At 39.2% G+C, this 23,277-nt stretch overlaps 1 protein-coding gene across 1 annotated transcript; it reads right to left on the reverse strand.

The window, feature by feature from the left end:
- Positions 1-15,421: 15,421 nt before the first annotated feature.
- On the reverse strand, positions 15,422-16,060 carry LOC127102435 (linoleate 9S-lipoxygenase 1-like). The gene has a single exon (XM_051039808.1). The coding sequence runs from the start codon at positions 16,058-16,060 to the stop codon at positions 15,422-15,424; it is 639 nt and encodes a 212-aa protein (XP_050895765.1).
- Positions 16,061-23,277: the final 7,217 nt, after the last annotated feature.

The raw sequence follows: 23,277 nt of genomic DNA on the forward strand, positions 1-23,277 counted from the left end.
ACCTCAAGGTTCAAATGCAAGATCAAGACTTCAAGTCAACATCATACAAACATAGCTAGCAAAGTGGACTACTTCTCAAGCACAACAAACGCATCAACACTTGACAAGTAATTCAAATTGTAAGCCATAAGCCTTAAGCAATGAGGAATGATGAGACAAAGTTTATCTTACCCTTGTCTAGAATGACTTTGCGTACGGGGCATAGGCCCTAGCTAGTCAAAGCATTTGCCCTCATTCATAGACTTTAGCACAATTCGTATCAAACAATCATCAAGTCTTCTCAATACAACAAACAATATGGCATCATCAAGATCAATAATCAGAAGTCTCTAATAACACTTGTCAACCATGATAAGGGTTACACGCTATGAGCCTTAAGTAATGAGGAATGATGAGATGGAGTTTCTCTTACCCTTGTCTAGAGTGACTTTGTGTACGGGGCGTAGGCCCTAGCTATTCAAAGAACTCATCTCCATTCATAGATTTTAGTATGATTTGAATCATGCAATTGACAAGTCTTCTTTAAGCAAGCATCAATCATTCAACATTTCAATACTGGAGCATTTGTGTTATTAGCAACTTGTAGTTGTACACCCTCTTTCATTCAGTTTTTTGCTTGTGAGGTGGTAAACCTTGGCAATTCAGTTCTTTGCCTTATGAGGTGGTAAACCTTTGCACTTGTTCTCTTTGCCTTGTGAGGTGGTAAACCTTTGCACTTGTTCTCTTTGCCTTGTGAGGTGGTAAACCTTGACACTTGTTCTTTTCCTTGTGAGGTGGTAAACCTTGGCGATTCAATTCTTTGCCTTGTGAGGTGGTAAGCCTTGGCAATTTAGTTTTTTGCCTTGAGAGGTGGTAAACCTTGGCAGTTCAGTTCTTTGCCTTGTGAGGTGGTAAACCTTGGCAATTCAATTCTTTGCCTTGTGAGGTGGTAAACCTTGGCAGTTCAGTTCTTTGCCTTGTGAGGTGGTAAACCTTGGAAATTCAATTTTTTGCCTTGTGAGGTGGTAAACCTTGGCAGTTCAGTTCCTTGCCTTCATAATTATAAACTTTGGTAGTGATACCTTGCCTAGAAGGTTGTGAACCTTGGCACTCCTTTTTCAGCCTTGAAGGGTTGTGTACCCTGGAAATCAATCTATCTTTCTTTGTTTCAGCCTTAGTGGGCTGAACTACGAAAGCTCTAACTTTCTCATTGCACGGTGAGAATACGTAGGCAGGAGAATTCAGATTCTCTATGAGCTACCTTATTTATAATCTTACCTTATTTATTATCCTATTCATTTCTTCAGCAATCCATACCATCTTTTTGAGATCAAATACATTTTTCTTTGGATTCCATAATCAATGCTTTCCTTTGAACCAAGAGTTATTTGTGTTGTGAAACCAAATACTTAATTCTCTATGTTTCTGGTTATGACATGAGTGGTTATACATAGGTCCCTCCACGTCCTAGTTTATACCTCTTTTACTCTCCGGTTCAGGATTTATTCCTTCATGGATCCAAGATACTATCACTCTTCGATCTCAAATTGTTTGTTCCCCAGCAAGTGATATATTTTTCCTTGTATCCAAACAACACCTCCTTGTGGGTCCCATACCCATCCTTTTAGGAAATTTGTCTAGCTTGTGACCCAAGAGATGTTTGTGCTGTAAAACCAAACACCTAATTCACTCGTTTTGGTAAGACAATACAATGGGTGTGTGTAGGTCCCTCCACATCTTAGTCTCTACCTTTTTACTCTTAGATTCAAAGCCAGTTTGCCTTTATGGGTCCCCATGCTACCATTCTGTTGGTACAAGTTATATTATTCATCACTGTAATCATACCCTTGAAATTGTTTGTCTTGTTAGTCCTAGTGGCTTAGGCAATTACTTCCTTATCTTTCCTTTGTTAAGTCATAGTAGGCTGAACTACGATTGCTCTGATTTTCTCATTGCACGATGACAATACGTATGCACGAAGGTTCGAATCCTCTGCAAGCATACTTATTTTTTTTCCTCCATCCATCTCCATGATGCATTCATATTCTACCTTTATTCACTTCATTCACTTCATGTGATATACTCTTGTTTTGAGCCAAATACACTATCTCTTTGAGCTCCATCTTGTATCTCCTTGTGAACCAATAGTTGTTTGTTTTGTGAAACCAAATACTTAATTCTCCTTGTTTTCGGTTGTACCATATAGTGGCGAATGTTCAGACTACCTACATATGGTTCACACCAGTTTTACTCTTCGGTTCAGATCTCATCCCTTTTTGGAGTTCAAAACACATTATCTTTTAGTTCATACATGATCGGTCTCCAATTCTACTTGTTTTCTGACACTCACTCGGCACAATTTTACGAAGTCGGTAACAGATTATTCTACCTGTTATGTTATTTTGTTTAGTAAATTAGATGTTTGCATTTCTATTTCAGTTTTTATGATCATTTTTGGTTTGCGTCATTATACTTCATTTTATGTCTCCTTGTGATAGTTTTACTGGTTTCAGGTGTAAGCAAGAATATCGAAGGACTCGCCAAGGAAATCGGATGTTTCGGGCTCGTTGGAAGAAGAAATTTGACGGTACAGTAGCCCTGACACGGTCACCCGTGTTACCCAACACGGCCCGTGTCAGGAGAAGAGGAGCCATGGGAAAAAAACAAGGAGCTGACATGGCCCGTGTCAGCCACCCTAGAAGGGGGCGTGTTGGAGTAGGAACCAGCCAAGCCAACACGGTCGGTCGTGTTGCTTGACACGGCCAGTGTTGGCTTGGACACCTCATTTTCTAATTTTTGTTGTATTTTGGCACGACTGATCCCGGAGGGCATTTTGGACATTTGCTACATCAATTATTTGATTAGGAACTATTTAGGGGATTTTTGAAAACGGAGAAAAGGGGGACTTTTGACACAATACAGATTTGGTACGATTAAGATTGAAGCGATCAAGAGCTGCGAAGAACGGAGGTCCTTCAAGAGCGGATGCGATTGAAGATCAACGGGATTCCCTTATTCTTGTAATGTCTAAAGTTTATGTTGTATCTTATTTGAATAATATGAGTGGCTAAACCCCTAATGCCAGAGGGTGTCCCTGAATTGATCATTTAATGACTCTAAATTGTTAATTTCCTTAATATATGATGTTTGTTTGTCAATTTCACTGTGCAATGTTTGTAATGCTTTCTTTATTAGAAAAATAAGGATTGTTATATGGTTAACAATTTGCGGGATTGCAATTGTTAAGGTTTTTGTACAGTGAAACTATAATAAATATCACTTATGGCTAGGGATACCCTATAGTTACCGGTTATATCTTGTTATTTTGTACGGCTTGGTTTCATTATAATCGCCTAAGGACTTAGAGATTAGAATGAATGATCAAAGGTTTCCCTCTGAGGTCTTAGGAGGAAACAATTCTAAGATGCGGTAATTGTACATTTTGAAATGTTTAAGGAAATATACATTCAAGGTCATTATAGGAGATATTCATACACCATCCTTGGCATATTATTATAAACAGTGAAAAAGATTTATTCTGCTTTCTTATCTCATTCCCTTATATAGTGACTTTTTACAAACCCCCAATTATTTGTTTTATTCAATTGAATCATAATTTAAACTCGTATTGTTGCGTAGTCCTCGAGATCCATATTTGGGAAACGTCTCTATTATTACTACTTCGGCAAAATAGTACACTTGCTATTTTCCCGATCAAGACCATACCTTTATCACAATTACTTTCACCTCCCACCACTAGTTCTATGAACTACAGAGCTATGAATTCCTTATTTCACTATAAGGATACGTAAGCGTGAGGGCCCCAATTCTTACCGAGCACTTTATCTATTTCTTTTCCTTTATCCTTTTGCGAGTAACCTTTAGATATAACACTCATTCAAGCAAGAACAATCAAGACGGTTCCTATGGAGTACCATGGATATAAGGGGTGCTAATACATTCCCCTTGCATAACCGACTTCCTTACCCAACATATCTCTTTCCCCCGGGTTTTACCTATGTTTTCCTTTTCCTTCGGGAATAAATAAAGTTCGATGGCAACTTTGTTGTATGTTCGAGCGTGTGATGCGTTCGGGTATATTTTTACTAGCTTCAGTAGTTTCTTTGTATCGATTCGGAATTTAGGTTAGGAATTCAGAGCTTTTAGCATGAGATTGTTAAATATGGAAGGAAGACGAGCAGATTGATGTACGTAGGAGGTTGTTTGGATCTCCGCCGCCGCCGAAGGCGATTTCCGGCACTACAGGGTTGGTTCTCTAGTAAGGGAATTACGAGGAACATTAATTAAACTTTTGAGCTTGAAGAGTGAAATGGTTTCCTCTGATCCCTTTCCCCTATGTTGGCAACACATTAGTCTTCTGAAGCCCAATAGGCCCATCACATCTTCTATTCACACCCTATATAGCCTCACACCTCCCTTTGAGCTGAAAAAAAAACCTTCGGCTTACCTCTGCAGGCTCAATCTTATCTTGCTTAATATACTATTCTAAAACTGTTGCACCCCTTGATATCTCTTTTATTAGTTTCATATTTTTTGTTCTTGAATTTGTGTGCTTTTCTCCTCCACTTTTATTTGTTTATTTATATATTTAAATATATTTTAACACATTTTAATACCTTTTTAATACATTTAATTTTTTATATTAGAAACATTTAGAAAGATTAATGATAGTACTTAGAGTTAGTTAGATTTTAGTTGATTTTGGTCATTAATCCACCTCATAATTGAAATAAAAATGTTAATACTTAGATTTTAATTAGAATTTAAGTAGATTTAGTTTTAGAATTAATTCAATTAAATTCTATTAGTTTCTTTAGAATTTTAATTTATGCTCAATTTAAAATCCATGTGCTTGATAAACCTGTAACATGATCTTTGTCCCTGAGTGATTGATCAAAGTCATCTTCGATCAATTGATTGTGCTTATCTTTGACTCGCTTTGACATTTATCTGCTTCTCTATCCAGTCAAGTGATCATAAGCCTATTGATCACTTGATAGGATTAGATCTCTACAATTGTACTATATTGGACCTTAAGTCAAGTCAAGACTTCACTCTCAAGTCAATCTCAAGCTTCATATGTAAGACTCTGAAGACTCTTGACATCAAGCCTAGACCATTGTTGAGTTTCATTCTTAGAGCACAACAAAAAGACTCTTCTACCACTACAAACACTTGTCAGTCATGATGCAGATTATGTACCACGAGCCTTAAGCAACGGAAAAGAATGAGAGGGATTATTCCTATCCTTGTTCTGAGCATCTTCGGGTATAGGGTGTATGCCCCAATTATTCAAAGTATCCGCCTCCGTTCATAGACTTTAGTACAATTCAAATAAAATGACTTTCAAGTCGTCTTCCCTACATACAACATTACAATAATCAACATTCATTACACTTGTCTCTTACATTTGTCTCTTTGGACCAAACACAATTCTGTTTGGCATCCATGCATTCTTTGGGCCAAGCACCTCATGGTCATGAAGGTAGAGAAAAACAAGAAAGGGGTTTGAATTGTTTTCACTGACAATAAAAACTTGTGCAAACACCACACACAAAAATCAAAGCAAAAAATGGAGAAGTTTATCCTGGTTCGCTTGAAATTCAAAGCTACTCCAGTCCACCCGACCAAGGTGATTTCGCCTTCAATAAGGACTTAATCCAATAAGCTACTCCAGTCTTACAATCTGTTGTTCCTTCTGGAGTTCCTCCAGAGTCTTGAGCACCAGCGGAGCAAGGTTAGAGTTAGATGACTCACCCTGAGTCAGAGCCACTTCCTTTGCCTTGGCAGCTTCTTCCGCAACAACGTGTGTTACTTCTTCAGCGTCAGCCTTGGCTTTGGCTTCAGCTTCAGCAGCAGCAGCAGCCTCAGCGGCGGCCTTTTCTTCTACTTCTTATCTTGCTTTCTCTTCAGCTTCTAGTATTTCCTTTTCTTTAGCTTCTCTGGCCATACGAGCCTCTAGCCTCTCTTCAGCTTCTTTGATGTAGTCATTTCTGACTTGTTCAGAGAGGCCTTTCAACTTGAATACCTCAGATGTCATCCATCTGAGAAATCCATTCCAATGATTCTTCACTTCAGAGGGATTATCACTTAGTTTGGATTGTTCAGACAGTGATTTGAGCTTCACAACTGAGGACTAAAAAAATAAAGCAACTGACTCTTCCAGGGTGGGGAAGGTTGGTTCAAGGTCAGAAGCTACATTTATGGGTTTTAGTGAGGTAGGGGTTGTTTCAGTGGGAGGTTCATAGGGTTGTCCAGTTGGGGGTTTAAAGGGTGGTTTTGTTTAAAGTGTAGAAGGAGAAGGCACAGAGGTATTTGGGTTGGATGTGATGGGTTAGATAGTGTAGTGGATTGTAGTTGGGCTAGAGTTAAGGATGAAGGGTCAGGGTTTTCAGAGTCAGAGGATATATTGTAGTAAGGTGGTGAGGAGGGAGTTAGGGAGAGGGATGAGAAGGATTCATTTAGAGGTGAAAGATCATATGTGGGGAGTGTTGTGGTAGTGAGGTTGATTTGTCGTGGAGAGGGTGAGGAAGGGTTAGAGTTGTGATGTTCAGAGTTAGGAGGATTTGATATAGTAGGTTCAGAGGGGGTATAGGTGGAAGATGGTATAGGTAAGGAGGAAGATAGTTGCTTTAAATTTGAAATAGAAGGAGTTTCAGATGGATGATACTTACTTGAGATAGGAGAGTCCAGAGGCGCAGGTGATTTGGATGCAAACGATTCTCCCAACTTTAGAGTCTTTGACTTCTTAGACTTTTCAGAGGGCTCTCTTTTCCTCTTCATAAAGTTTGGTGGCTGCTCTGAGAGTCATTCCACTAAGAACTCTGAGATATCCACCCCTTGAGAAGTCAGGTCCTAAAGATAATAGGCGATGACCTCTGGAGGATCTATCTTGGAGAATAGATAGAGACCATTGGGTATCTTTCTCTGATCCTTCAGAGCTTCCCAAGAGGTGTCCAGAGTTGGCTTGACCAAAACTCTTTCAATGATTCTCATACTCTTTAGATTTCTTGCATTCAGAGGCTTTCCAGTATCTACCATCACATCTTCCATCAGATTGTCGGATATCAGATGATCCACCAACCCGTTTTCAATCAGAACATCAGAGATGAGTCTTCCCAGAGGATTGTAGTTTTGGGGCTTCATGTGATTTCTGGTATCTCGGACGGAATCCCTCAGATACTTGAACAGTAGTGCTGGCAGATTCAGCTTGAGTCCTTTGTGGAGGTAGTACAAAATACACTTCTGATTTGTGTTGATGTAGTCAAAAGAGTTTGAGGTTGGACGGTGATGGATGGTACCCATACTGATCTTTAACCGGACTCTCAGATTCTGGTGAAGTTCCTTATTCTTAGAGGATCTACCTTAAGCGCTTTGTTTGAAGATAGTGGGGATAATCTCTTGGGACATGTATCTTGCCCTAGGGTTTATGTTGTAGATCCTTCTACACCCAATTTTCTCCATGTTCAGAAATTTGGCAATAGATTTTTCAGTGATGACCATCTTCACACCCAGAACATATGAGACTATACGGTGGTCATCGTAGTCTGCTAATCTCCGGAACTCTTTGACGAGGAAAGTGTATATGGGACCATAGAGTCTCTGAAAGTTGTTTTCCCAACCTTGTTTCTTTAGTTCCTTAGTGAGATCAACACCATTGCGTTTCATGTTCTCGAAGTCCACGAGAGACTCACAAAGAACTTCCAGTTTATCAAAGGGTGTTGCAAAGTTGATGTGACCTGGACAATCAAGAACGTGGGGTTCCTTGTAGACAGCGGTTGATGTTGTAGCAGTTTCATTAGTCGTTTGTTCGGGAGCATTAGCAAGTTGTTCATTTGCTTCTATCTGTTGTGAGTAGTTGTATACTTGTTGTTATTGGGAGTCCATTTGAAGAAGATGAAGAGTTTGTTGAATGTTGATGAAGATTTGAAGAAGGTTGATGAACTTGAAGATCGTTGAAGAACTTGGAGAGAGTTTGAGTACAAAGAATTTGTGTAGGTTTGTGAGTCAAAAGTGTGAAAGTGTGAGTTGTGACAAGTATATATACACATTAGTGGCATACATAACGACAACGTTAGTAGAGAGTAGGGAACAACAAAATTAATTATCATAGAATCAGAGTTGACACGCTAGGGAGAGAATTAATTGTTGCTAATGATGAATGTCTAATCCTAAAAATATGCACACTGCTCGAGGAGATCTCAATAGTCTGGCTCTTGAGTTATGTGCTAGACAGTTGTTTAGAAGATCCAAGGTCAGACGCTAGAGAGGCCATGTGTTGATGTTTCTAACATCAAGAATACCAAGGCTTTTTTATTCAGAGGGTTTCTAATTTAGATTACATATAACTGGTAGAGGTATTATAATCAGAACCAGATGCCAGAGATAGATTTAAGCCAAAGCCTATTTTAACACGTCAGAGGAAAAGCACAAGTTCATAATCATTTTGGGCAATCTGCCATGTTTAAGTGTTTTAGAATGAAGGAGAAACTATCTTCAGCTAAGGGTTTGGTGAAGATATTAGCCCCTTGGTGGTTTGTATCTATGAATTTTAAAATTATTACCCCTTTCTAACATAGTCTCTAATACGTGCTTCGCTCTGGAATGCAAAACAGGGTTCTTACTTAAACATTTGGAAACAATATTGTCACAAAAGATATGGATGTTACTCTCATATATTTGAAAGTCCTCTAGTTGATTCTTCATCCAGAGCATCTGAGTGTTGCATAGTGAAACTGAAATGTATTCTGCTTCTGTAGTTGAGAGTGCAATGGTTGATTGTCTTTTTCTAGCCCATGAGATGAGGTTTCCTCCCAGAAATTGACAGTTTCCATATGTGCTTTTGCGCTCAAGTCTATCTCCAACGTAATCTGCATCACAATAACTAGAAAACCTATACTCTGATGTTTTCTTATGCATAAGGCCAAGGTTAGATGTTCCTCTCAGATACCTCAGGATTCTCTTAACAGTAGTTAAGTGAGATTCCCTTGGATCTGGTTGAAATCTGGCACAGAGACACACGCTGAATAGAATGTTTAGATGCGTAGCAGTCAGATAGAGAAGAGAGCTTATCATACCACGATAGAGTTTCTAACAAACCTTTTGACTTACCTCTTCTTCCATAGAATAGAATGTTTAGATGCATAAGAGTCTTTGCTGGTTTACTTTCTGACATTTCAAATTTCTTCAGAATGTATTTTATGTATTTGCTTTGATATACATAGGTAGCATCTGAAGCTTGATTGATTTGAATTCCCAAAAAGAATTTTAGTTCTTGCATCATACTCATTTCAAATTCTGCCTGCATTAACTCAGAAAACTCTTGACAAACAGATGGGTCAGCAGAACCAAAAATTATATCATCGACGTATATTTAACAAATCATAAGGTCATTTATGATATTTACAGAAGATAGTGGAATCGACTTTGCCTCTGATAAAATTGTTCTCTAGAAGGAATGAACTTAGTCTTTCATACCAAGCTTTGGGAGCTTGCTTCAGACCATAAAGAGATTTTTTCAGTTTAAACACATATTCTGGACATTTTGAGTTTTCAAAACCAGGAGGCTGATGAACATACAACTCTTCATAAATGTATCCATTCAGAAACACACTTTTGACATACATCTGATATAGCTTGATGGAGTAATTTACAACAAAAGATACAAGTAAGCAAATAGATTATAACCTGGCGACTGGAGCAAAGGTTTCATTATAGTCAATACCTTCCTATTGATTGTAACCTTGTGCCACCAATCATGCTTTATTTCTGACCACTTTGCCTTTCTCATTGAGTTTGTTTTTGTATACCCATTTTGTTTCAATCACATGAGTTCCCTTGGGTCTTGGTACAAGATCCCAGACATCAATCTTTGCAAATTGATCAAGTTCTTCCTTCATTGCCAGAATCTATTCTTTGTCTTGAAGAGCTTCTTCGCGGGATGTTGGTTCTATCAGAGACACTAATCCCAAAGGTGTTTCCTTACAGACCTCGAATGTATATCTTGTTCTGACAGGTTCATCCTTGTTTCCCAGAATTAACTCTTCAGAAATGTTTAGTCTATTTCTTAATCTTTTTTGTGTAATTGAGATTTAAGGTGCTTTTGACGTTTCCCTTTTTGCTTCTTCGGATTCCTTTTTCTTTTCGTCAGAACCTGTAAATGTTATCTCCAGATCTGCAAATTCCTCAACTAGCTTTGACTTTTCAGAGTCAAGCTTATCATCAAATATGACATGTATTGATTCTTCCACAATTAATGTTTTTGTAGTATATACCCTATAGCCTTTAGAGCGTTCTGAGTATCCCAACATAATACATTTTTGTGCTTTAGAATCAAACTTGTTCAGATTATCTTTAGTATTTAGGATAAAACAAGAACATCCAAAAGGATGAAAATAGGAAATGTTGGGTTTTCTTCCCTTACACAGCTCATAAGGAGTCTTCTCCATAATAGGTCTTATATAGATTCTATTCTGAATATAACATGTTGTGTTCACTACTTCATCCCAGAGGTGCTTAGCCACATTTGTTTCATTGATCATGGTTCTGGCCATTTCTTGGAGAGTCCTATTCTTCCTTTCTACAACTCCATTTTGTTGTGGAGTTCTAGGACAGGAAAAATCATGGGATATTCCATTAGAGTCAAAAATCTCTTCAAAAAGTTTGTTTTCAAATTCCCCGCCATGATCACTTCTGACTCTGATGGTTTTCGAGTCAAATTCATTTTGCACTTTTGAACAGAAACTAGTAAACACAGAATGTGACTCATTCTTATGTCTTAGGAATTTTACCCATGTCCAGTGACTATAATCATCAACAATGACAAGTCCATACTTCTTACCATTGACTGGAGATGTCTTAACAGGTCCAAAAAAGTCAATATGAAGAAGTTCCAGAGGCTTAGAGGTAGATACAACATTTTTATTTTTGAAAGTTATTTTAGAAAAATTTCCTTTCTGACATGCCTCACAAAGACCATATGAAGAAAACTTCAGCTTAGGTAGGCCTCTGACTAACTCAAGTTTATTTAGCTGAGAAATCCTCCTCAGGCTAATGTGACCCAAGCGTCGATGCCACACCCATTACTCTTCATTTACAGACATTAAACATTTTACATTTTGATCTTTTAAATCTGAAAGATTAATTTTATAAATGTTGTTCTTCCTCTTACCAGTGAAAAGAAATGTCCCATTGTTCTGATTAATGGCTTTGCACGTTTTTTGATTAAAGATTATATCATAACTGTTGTCACTTAATTGACGTATGGATAACAGGTTATGCATTAATTCTTCTACGTAAAGAACATCAGAAATAGAGGGAAAAGATCCATTACCAATCGTTCCAGATCCTCTAATTCTTCCTTTCTTATTTCCTCCAAAGCCTATGAAGCCAGCGTCTTTAAGTTCCAGGCTTTGGAACATATGATTTCTTTCCGTCATGTGTCGCGAGCATCCAGAGTCCACGTACCATGATTGGTGTCTTAACTCTGCTGCATAAGATATCTGCAACATATACTATTTTATCTTTTGGTACCCATAACATTTTGGGTCCTTTATGATTAGTTCTCCTAGAGTTTCTGGAAACTTTGGGGTTTTCTAGCATTATTAAAACTTTGTGTTTGTGCATGTGTGTAATGATAAGAGAAAGGAGATTTAGGTTTGTCATCTGCAGAAGGTATTTTCTCATCTTCATCAGAGTCATATCCAATTCCTCTTTTCTTATTGTGACTAACACCATAAATCATAGAAACCATTTTACTTCTTTCAAGCCCATTTTTCAGAAATTTCTGAAAAGCTTTTTCATATTTATATATGATGGTATTAGAATTTTGTGGAGCTTTGGAAAGAGTTTCTTCAAGTTTTAAGCATTTTTTTGTTGAAAATTCATTTTCTTTTTCCAGGAAAAAAATGTTTCCTTTAAGTTCAGAAACTTTTGTTTCAAGCTTATCACATTCTTCAACAGTTTCTTCATGGACCTTTTTTAGGATCTTGAATTTTTGTCGAAGCTTCTGATAGGAGCTTAGAGATTCTAATAAACAGGCTTCTAAATTAGAGCGAGAGAGATCAGAAAATACCTCTTCAGAGTCAGATTCTTCTTCGGATGTACTTCTAGATGTGGTGGCCATGAATGCAACATTTGCTTGTTCCTCTTCAGAGTTTGATTTTGAGGGGTCAGGTTCAGAATCATCCCAGGTAGCCATGAGTCCCTTCTTGGTTTTGAAGGAGTTTTTCTTGAATCCTTCTTTTCTGGAACTATCTTTCTTGAGCTTTAGACATTCATTTTTGTAGTATCCTGGTTCTTTACATTCATAGCAGGTTACCTCTTTGTTTGGTTTGCTTCTAGAAGTTGATTCTGAATAATCTCCCTTCTGTCTGGGTCTTCTGAAGTTGTTGTTCCTTTTTCTCCAAATTTGTTTAACTCTTCTTCATCATTGTCGCACCTCGAAAAAAATATGGGGATACGACTTCAAAGCGAAGCGCAATCGCACACTCGCAATGATGGACTGAACAGAGTCGCCACCGAACTTTATTTATTCCTAAAAAGGAAAGGGGAAATATCGATAAAACCCAAGACAAAAGAAAGGATAAGATATGGTCATCGCAACCAATATCAGGGTTCGGGAGTCGATTACGCAAGGGGAAGGTATTAGCACCCCTCATGTCCGTTGTACTCAACGGGAACCATTAGGTTAGTTGTGTGCGTTAGTGTTAGTTGAAATATTAGGCTTTTCGAATTATTAGGTGGGAAAGAAAGAAAGGATGAGAAGAGAATATTTTTGGATTTTTGACGAAGAACTAAACCTAAGTTTTTTATTAGTGGGCCTGACAAGATTTACAAATCCTGCTCCTACGTATCTCAAAAGAGAAATCAAGGCTTACGTAGTTCTGGGTAGAAAAATGTTTGTTTGTTGGTCGATTTTTAGCGAAAGCTATATTGTATTAATCGACGAAAACATCGTTTTACCCAAAACAGATGAGGAGTGAACGCATACCACACATCAAACGGATTTATAAATCTACATTCGGAAAAGCGTCATTTATCTCTACTCAACAATCGTGGCCGAAACATTGTTTTGTATCACTTAAGACAATATATCTTTCATTTATGAAAAATGTTTTTGATTAACCGCACGGCGGCGAGAAAAGAATTTGATTGGTTGGATGCGTTTTGAATGATGGCGAGAACTTGGATGAGCGAGATATACATCTCGAATCCTAGCCTCAGGAGTGCATGGTATACACCATGTTCCATTTCCATCTTTATTAAAAAGGTTAAGATATGAATTAAGTATTGTGGAATTTGATTGAGAAAGGGTTTGAAGAAACCGCATTGACAATTTTAGGCGATGGCGAGAGTTAAGATTGGCGAGGCATACGTCTCGAATCTTAACCTCAGGAGTGCATGGTATACACCATGTTCCATTTCCACCTTTATTGAGAAAGTGTTAAATGAGAATTAGGTATTTTGAGTTTTGTTGTGAAAAATGACTTGACCTAGATCAAGTATTGATGGACGTTTAAGAGAAATTTGAATGAGTGTTTGAGAGAAAACAAAGTGGATAAATTTGGATGATGGCGAGAACTAGGATTGGCGAGATATACATCTCGAATCCTAGTCTCAGGAGTGCGTGGTATACACCACGTTCCACTTCCATCTTTATTGAAAAGGTCTTAATTATGAATTAATATTTTTTTAGTTTTTATTAGTAAAAAATGGCTTGACGTTGAATCAAGCATTTAATGAAGGTTTGAAAACAATGGAATAAAATGAGAGGAAGAAATGGATTGATTTGTTTATTGAGAAAATACTCGACGTTGGATCGAGTCATATTTTTGTATTTTTGAAATTGTTGATTTTACTCTTGAGTTAGTATCTAACTAAATAGTCAAACAAATAAAGAAATAAAACAGTACAAGATCATTACACATCGGGGGAGTGGGGTACATTTTGTCAAATGGGGATTCAAAATCATGAAATAATTAAATCGGGCCCAAACAACAAATGATGCGAAATATGAGTGTAAGTGCAAGAGAAACGGCTCATTGTAAGAAAGCCCAAGAGTAAGCTATGTGAGGTTGATGGCGATGCTTAAAAAGCAATCGACTTACAAGGGTGTGAAAATGGGCTCGATATTGAATCGAGAAAAAAATGTGATTTTTATAGTTTTAAAATGGTTTTGCATGCATGATGAACTTAATAAAAAACATAGACATAAAAAATATTAAAAGAAACAAAATGCTAAAATAAAATAAAATACTAAAAAAAAATGCTAAAAGAAAATGAAATACTAAAAATGTGCTACATACGAGTATTGAACCCACTCCTCTTGAGACTATAGAAACCACCCCTCTCCACCAGGCCACTTATGACTAGTTGTTATTTACAATGCTAATTTAAATATATAAACCAAGATAAATAAAAAAAGGAAATAGAAAAATAAAAAACTAATGAAAGGAAATCTGTTGGGCTATCCTAAAAATAAAAGATGGAGGGACCAAACATTAAAACCCAGCCGTCTGGCTGTTGGGTTTTTCAAAAGAATAAAAATTGAAAATGTAAAACATTTATTGACTAAACTTAGGAAATTTAAACAAAAATTTAATAGTTTTTAAAAAAAGACTTATTCTGTATCAAAATAAATTAAAGAAAGAAAATTAAAAAAAAGAGTACAGACTCGTCGTCCTCGCTCTCTCTCACTCTAACTCACGAAAAATCACTCTCAATCGCTCTCCCTATCTCACGATTTTTTCTCTCAATCGCGTCTCTCCCACTTCGCCGTCCCCAAATGACGAGAACTCTCAAACACTCATCTCTCTCAATCTTCCTAAACTTTCGCTCACCATCGCTAACCTCACTCACTCTTCTCATAATCTCAATCAGTCGTATGAGAAAGCAATGGCTGGAACAGAAACTCACCTTTGGCGAGGACAACGGCAACGACGAAACTCACAGGTTTGCCTTTGAGATTCTTTTCGCCTCTCTATTAGCGTTCTCTCGGTTGCAAGTTTCCAATTCCGCCTCCCCTTTGAAATCGCGGCCGCCTCCAAATCTTAGGGTTTTTTAGTTTTCCAAAATTCCCCCTTTCTGTTGTTCTCACTCACTATTTATCCCTCATGAATTAGGGTTTGAATAGGTGTCTTTGGTGTTACAAGAAGTTACTCTGCGAAGCTCCTTTTGTGCTCAGAAATTGGAGTGGCCTTTTTTGATGCTAGAATCAGAACGATAATCTGAGCATGAACTTTCTCCTTGAATTTTGTCTTAATTCCAAATTGGGGATTTTCTGGATTTCTGCATCTTTTACTAATTAATTTGTTCTTTTTACTGCAGTGAAAATTTGAACATCGGTTTCGGTTTTGTTAGCATACAATTCTTTTGAGAGATTCCTTAACTCCTCATTTGGTGTGCAGGTACTTTTGAAGTATCAGCAGTCTGCACAGTAGGTGGTGGAGAGGAATTGAAAGAGGGGTTTTGTTGTTATGATGAATGGTTCAATCACCGCATGAGTATTCAACCAACGGCTCATGAGTTGATGATAGCATGAGTCATTTGCAATTACATGAGCCTTGGCCCATAGCCAAATTGTACTTTCGACACTGCCATCTTCTGCAGGCAAGATTACTTTGCTTTCAACACCATATTGAACCCCATTTGAGTGTGGCAGACTCAATTCAATGGCTATTGGCTTCAAAGTTCCATCATCTTTCAAGAACAAGATTGTCCTAGTGGCATAAGCCTTTGCTCTTGTGTTTATCCTTTCCAGATATGGCATGAACGCGTCATGGTAATCTAAGACGAATAATCTCTTCCCGCTAAGTGCCTGTTCTACTGTGAGCTCACCGAGGTTCGTCTCTAACTGTTCTTTTGTTGTTGTACTAGACTGATCACCGTATACGACAGTATCAAGAGTACTTTTCAGCGGGAACTCTTGAAGAAGACGAATCACGCAAGGGTTTACACCAACAACCATCTCTCTCCCAAATTCTTCATCAGTCATCCACGCAGATTTGCTAACTTTGATTACATGAGGTGGGGGAAACTTGAGGGATTTATATGAGGTCATGGTATTAACATGAGGTAGGCTACAGTGGTTTGTCTTTTTCTTGGTTACACATGTTCGTCATGCCATGAGGTTTATCCAAATCCTGTTAATGCTGCAGCATTTTGCCACTACAAGTTGGATGATATGTGTCATACGGTGAACTGACTTGGGGTGTTTTGCTTTTTATCGCAATGTCGCGGATAGCAAGAGTCGCCACCGACTTTTCTTTTATCCAATAAGGAAAGGTGGAAAAGAACAGGAAAGACCTCAATAGATTTTGGGTTCGGGAGGTACATTATACAAAGGGAAGGTATTAGCACCCTTTGTATCCATGGTTATCCATGGGCTCTTAATTGCTGGATCACTTATATTTTTGTCTGAAAAGTGTTGGTGAATTGTTTAAAAATGTTTCGAAAAGAGAGTTTAACTTTGTAATGATTCTCGTATGAATGTATACAAAGTATTTATCTCGTTTGATTTTGAAAAACGGTTTAGAAAGATATAACTTGGTAATGATTCTAGTATGAATGTATACCAAGTGGTGATTTTCTAGGACTTGCAAAGTGTGAGGGGTGGAAAATGTTTTAGGTTATGATCCAGTAATTGAGAGTTATACCTTCCTAAGGTCGTTATGGGCATTTCCTATCCTTATGAGGGTAAAACTGTCCTTACTATTGAGAAGTAAGTAGTTTTATCCTTTGGATGTAAAAGGGTCATTGTAGGGTCATCGATAGGTCATTGAAGGCAACAGTTGTAAGGATACCTTAGCATTCGAAGGGACGATCATCATTTAACCGTAGGCTACACCGAAGGGTCATCGACGGACAAAATCATATATTCGAAGGCAACATCCGAGGGACTATGATTTATTTTAAAGGGACATGATGATTTAATCGAAGGGTCTTTGCTAAGGGTATCCCCACATTCGCGGGACATGACCGTAATACCGTAATATCGTAAGGCACAAGAGAGGTCCAAGATCACATATTTAAAGGCCATATTTTAAAGTCAATTAGGTAATTAGGGTGAATCTCCACATTAAAATCAATACATTAAAAATAATACATTAAAATTAATTATTAAAATTAACACATTAAAATTAATTATTAAAATTAACACATTAAAATTAATTATTAAAATTAACACATTAAAATTAATTAAGAAATTTAGGGTGAGCCTCCACAAGGGTATCCCACAAATAAAGTGGAAGACCTAACGGCGGTCTTTTTTTCTGGGACATATGAACCTTTGCAAAATTCAACAAACGGGTTAGCATACCAAATCAGGGTGCAATCGAGGATTACACCGCAAAAGAAATCACAACAGTAATAGGATCAAATAAACAATGCCTGGCTATGATAAAACATGAATGAAAAGTCAGAACAGAAAAGTTGGCTACTGTCAGGTTCGCGCCCGCCTCGCCTAGCGAAGGCTTAGCGAATACTCGCTGCATGCTCGCTTAGCGATGTGCTAGCGAGCGGCTGCGGATTCCGGTTTTAGTAACGATATAATGGCAGCAAGCTTCACACTTTATAGCATTCATTACAGAGATTATGTGGTTAGACATTCAACGGTTCATGCATACTTAAATTCATATGTAAAACTTAAGATAGTTTCATAAATTCAATCATGATACCATGTGCAAATTAAGAACATAGGGTAGTAATAGCAATGCCAACCTGTTTGTAATCGAATTGTAACCTTGAATTGGCTGATCGGATCGAATTGAGCGGAAGTGACCTTGCCGCCGCCGGCTTTTCCTTCAGGGCCTCCTTTAGGGTTTTCCGTCTGTGAGCGCTAGGGTTCGCTTGCTAGAGTTCTCCTCTCTCCTTTTTTCGTTCTCTTTTTCATTACTGAAGTGCTGGTATTTATAATGCCCTTTTTCATGACCTAATGGGCTCAGAACGAAGCCCGAAATTTTTTGTTGTCTGTCAGCTTCGCTAGGCGAGCTGGTAGCGAATGTTTGCTTCGCTAGGCGAGCGTGTAGCGAACGTTCGCTAGGCGAGCGTGTAACGAACGTAACGTTCGCTAGGCGAGCGTGTAGCGAACAGGCCAGTTTGGGCCATTTTCTGGATTGGGCCATTCGTGAGCTGGGCCTTTGTCCCTTTAAGATCAGTGCCATAAAATGAGTCGGAATGCCCCTGAAAAATGTCTTGAACTATTGATGGGCAAATTTTGGGGTATGACAGCTGCCCCTGTTCAATACTCTTGAACCGAGAGAGTTAGGATGGTATATACGCCATTCGTGGTCTGGAGGTGGAAGATTATTGAACACTTAGAACGCCCCAAAAATTTGCATTTGTCAATTAGTTAGTCTTGATGGAGATGGGCTTAAAGATGCCATCTAGGAAGTTTGATGATGAGAGCTTCAGAGTGCGTCGTACGTTAGACGATATCCGAAGTCATGGGTGTCGCTGGGTCATACGCCAGACCGTATAGTGAGTCATTCATTAGGCCGTCGACTTCACTGGGGAGTTAGAATGGGTCATACGCCGTTGGGGATAACAGATCAGAATGGATCGTACGCTAGATCGTATCTGAGTTGCAGAATGGGCCGTCTGTTAGGCTATATCTAATGAAAAGTAGTCGTACGCTAGACTACACCTCAGGATGTACCGTACGCTAGGTAGTATCTGAGGAATGAAGATCCGAATGGGTCGTACGCTAGACCGTATTATTGGAGGAGTAATATGTTGTGCCGAATCAAAATGAGATAAGAATCCGAATGAGTCATACACTGTTGGGGATAAAGGATCAGAATGGATCGTACGCTAGATCGTATCTGAGTTGCGGAACGAGCCGTCCGTTAGGCTGTATCGTTACTGGGGGTGAAGGATCAGAATGGATCGTATGCTAGATCGTATCTGAGTTGTAGACTGAGCCGTCCGTTAGGCTGTACCTGGTGATGAAGGGGGTAGTCATACGCCAGACTACACTTCAGAATGTACCGTACGCTAGGTAGCATTTGAGGGGATGAACATCCAAGCGGGTCGTAAGCTAGACCGTCTCTGAGTAGCAGAACGAGCCGTCCGTTAGGCTGCATCTGATAATAAAGGGGTAGTCATACGCCAGACTACACTTCAGAATGTACCGCACGCTAGGTAGCATTCGAGGCCTTGAAGGTCCAAATGGGTCGTATGCTGGACCGTATTGGAGTTGTTGAAAGTCGGAATGGATCGTACGTTAGATCGCATCTGAGTTGAAAGAGTCATATGTTGAGCTGAATCAGAATGAACCGTACGCTAGGCTATATCTGATAGTATTTGTATATGTTGTATTTGCAATAAATGTCTGGGATGGGCTTATAGATGCCATCGTTAGGAGGATGTCAGAATGAATGTTGACATGGAGTATATCTGAAAGATGTATTTGAATCTGAACGTAATCGATGAAGATGTCCGTCTGAATGGCTCTCTATTTTGACTGTATCAGGAAGATAATTAACCTGAAAAATAAAGTCAGCTTCATGCCATGTCATGATGCATGAGATGCTTTATGCTTTCGAAAATAACTGCAAACGATGTATGCATGCGTATGCTGTGAAATGATGTAATGAATGAATTATGCATCTGAAAAGTTCTTCCTGAGGACTCTACTGGGGAAAACAAATCTCAATCTTCTGGTTGGAGATACTGGTATCGGTGATCCTTTCTTAGCTGGGGATACTTGATTCTGTCTGAGGGTAGAAATATTTAACAGAAGCCTGGCTGGGGGTGGAAGAGATGACCAATTTGTCTAGTAATGCCAATTGTTTTTGGGGAATAACTGGCTTTGCTGGGGAATAGAATTAGCAACGGATTCATTGGAAAGCATGGTTAGACCTTCTCCTCGATCCTGAAGTCTTTTAGTAACTACCATTGCTATTTTATGCATGTATTTTGATAAACATTGATCATATTCAAATGCATATATCAATTCAAGTTAAATCAATGGACGTTTACACAAACAAAACAGAGAAAGTAAAACAAAAGCATCTTTTTGGAAATGAAATTGTATTGATTTTGAAAGAGGGCCTATAAACAGGCAATTTGTGTACAAGGAGACAAAAATCCTAGTAAGAGGAAATTGTCAAGAAAACAAAGAGAAAGCTATGCCGAAAATGTCCTATTGACTTTAATTCCACTACTGCCATTATGTCTTCAACCTCTCATCTCCTGCTGTCGGATAGAAGTGATTAGCTTGTTCAGTCCTTTGAACTTGGATGAAGCTGTCTGAGAACGGGACATAGTCATACGCTTTAATCCCTAATTTTTGCCTGGACCGCCTTTTCAGGTTTTCAATCCACCAGGATACCCCTTTTTGCCCAAGCCGCCTTTTCAGGTTTTCGACTTGCCGGGTGCACATTTTTTATGTTTATCCCTAATTTTTGCCCGAACCTTTTTGGTTCGCCGGGATGCCCTTACTTTTGCCTAGGTACGTCGACCTAGCAGGTCTCTTTTATGCGTAGTATTTTTTGACTATGTCTGCGTTCACGGGATGTGGGAAGTCTTCGCCGTCCATTGTAGCAAGTATCATGGCTCCACCAGAGAATACTGTCTTAACCACAAATGGCCCTTCGTATGTGGGAGTCCACTTGCCTCTGGGATCACCTTGTGGTAGAATGATACGCTTGACCACCAAGTCGCCAATTTGATACACCTGTCTCTTGACTCTTTTGTTAAATGCCTGGGTCATGCGCTTCTGATATATCTGTCCATGACAAACAGCCGCAAGTCTCTTCTCATCAATCAAGTTTATCTGATCGAGTCGAGTCTGAATCCATTCATCTTCATCTAAGCCCGCCTCTTTCATGATTCTTAGAGAGGGAATCTGGACTTCCACTGGTAAAACGGCTTCCATTCCGTAGACTAAAGAGAAAGGAGTTGCTCCTGTCGAAGTGCGTACTGAAGTGCGATAGCCATGAAGAGCAAACGGTAACATCTCATGCCAGTCTTTGTACGTCACCGTCATCTTTTGTATGATTTTCTTGATATTCTTATTAGCAGCCTCCACGGCACCGTTCATCTTTGGCCGGTACGGAGAAGAGTTATGGTGTTTTATTTTGAACTGCGTGCAGAGTTCAGTAATCATCTTGTTGTTCAAATTAGTACCATTGTCAGTGATAATTCTTTCAGGGATGCCATATCGACAAATGAGATTATTCCTGATGAATCGTGCCACCACATTCTTGGTGACAGAAGCAAATGAGGCGGCCTCTACCCACTTTGTAAAGTAATCAATAGCGACAAGGATGAAGCGATGTCCATTAGAAGCAGTAGGTTTAATCTCCCCAATCATATCAATGCCCCACATTGCAAAGGGCCAAGGTGCGGTCAACACGTTCAATGGAGCAGGAGGTGCATGTACTTTATCCGCATATATCTGGCACTTGTGACAGGTTCTGGAGTGATGATGGCAATCAGCTTCCATGGTAGACCAATAATACCCTGATCTCAGAATCTTCTTGGCCATTGTATGTCCACTAGAATGAGTCCCAAAAATACCGTCGTGCATATCTCCCATAATCTTTTCTGCTTCCTTTTTATCCACACAGCGAAGCAAAGTCGAATCGTGGTTACGTTTGTATAATACTCCATTACTCAGAAAGAACTTAGCGGAGAACTTCCTCAGGAATTTTTTGTCATTGATGGATGCCCCTTCAGGGTATTCCTGAGCTTCTAAATATCTTTTTACTTCGTGGAACCAGGGTTTTTCCCGTACTCCCTCAGTGTTAAGTTCATAACAGTACGCCGGTTCATCTAGTCGCTCAATGGTGATCCTGGGAGCTTCATTGTCCCATCTGACTCTGAACATAGATGACATGGTAGCTAATGCGTCTGCCAACTGATTCTCTTCTCGTGGGATATGTTCGAATGTTATCTCTTCAAAGTATGGGATTAATGTCATCACCCGTTCTCGGTAAGGGATGAGATTCGGATGCTTAGTGTCCCATTCTCCTTTGATCTGACTGATTACTAATGCTGAGTCTCCGTACACACTCAAAAACTTGACCCGTCGGTCTATAGCAGCCTTGAGTCCCAAAATACATGCTTCATACTCAGCCATATTATTGGTACAATGAAAACATAGTCTAGCAGTGAAAGGCGTATGGTAACCCTCGGGAGGAATGATTACCACACCAACACCATTGCCCAATGCATTAGAAGACCCATCGAAAACCATAGTCCATCGGGATCCTAGTTCGGGTCCTTCATCCGGTCCAGGTTCTTCATAATCAGTAACAAGCATGACATCCTCATCTGGGAACTCAAAATTCATAGATTGGTAATCATCCACCGCTTGATGAGCCAAATGATCAGCTAGCACGCCTCCTTTGATTGCTTTCTGAGTAGTATACTGGATGTCATACTCTGTTAAGATCATCTGCCATCTTGCTATCCTTCCGGAGAGAGCGGGTTTCTCAAATATGTATTTGATAGGATCCATCTTAGAAATCAATAAAGTGGTGTGATTCAACATATACTGTCTCAGTCGGCGAGCAGCCCAGGCCAAAGCACAGCAAGTTCTCTCGAGCAGTGAGTATCTTGTTTCACAGTCGGTAAACTTTTTGCTAAGGTAGTATATGGCATGCTCTTTTCGACCAGACTCGTCATGTTGCCCCAACACACACCCCATTGAATTTTCTAACACGGTCAAATACATGATTAGAGGTCTTCCTTCAACCGGTGGCATCAGAATCGGAGGTTCCTGGAGATACTTCTTGATTTTGTCAAAAGCTTCTTGACATTCCTCATTCCATATCATCTCTTGATTTTTCCTCAGTAGCTTGAAGAGGGGTTTGCAGGTGGCAGTCAAGTGGGAGATAAATCGGGCAATGTAGTTCAACCGTCCCAAGAAACCTCTGACCTCTTTATCTGTACGGGGAACTGGCATTTCTTGAATAGCCCTCACCTTAGCCGGGTCAACCTCAATCCCTTTACCACTGACAATAAATCCCAGGAGTTTACCGGATCTTACTCCAAAGGTGCATTTGTTCGGGTTCAATCTTAGCTTGTATTTCTTCAACCTCTCAAACAATTTGTACAAATGATCGAGATGTTCCTCCTCAGTATGAGATCTGGCTATCATGTCATCCACATATACTTCTATTTCATGATGGATCATATCATGGAACAAAACCACCATAGCTCGCTGGTACGTTGCCCCGGCGTTCTTTAAACCGAATGGCATTACTTTATAGCAGAACGTGCCCCATTGCGTTACAAACGTAGTTTTCTCCATGTCCTCAGGCGCCATCT

This window comes from Lathyrus oleraceus, chromosome 1 (assembly GCF_024323335.1).
Source record: "Lathyrus oleraceus cultivar Zhongwan6 chromosome 1, CAAS_Psat_ZW6_1.0, whole genome shotgun sequence".
NCBI classification, from domain to species: domain Eukaryota; kingdom Viridiplantae; phylum Streptophyta; class Magnoliopsida; order Fabales; family Fabaceae; genus Lathyrus; species Lathyrus oleraceus.

Coding starts and splice junctions, on each gene's coding strand:
- LOC127102435 (XM_051039808.1), bottom strand. CDS start 16,060: ATGACCTCATATAAATCCCTCAAGTTTCCCCCACCTCATGTAATCAAA.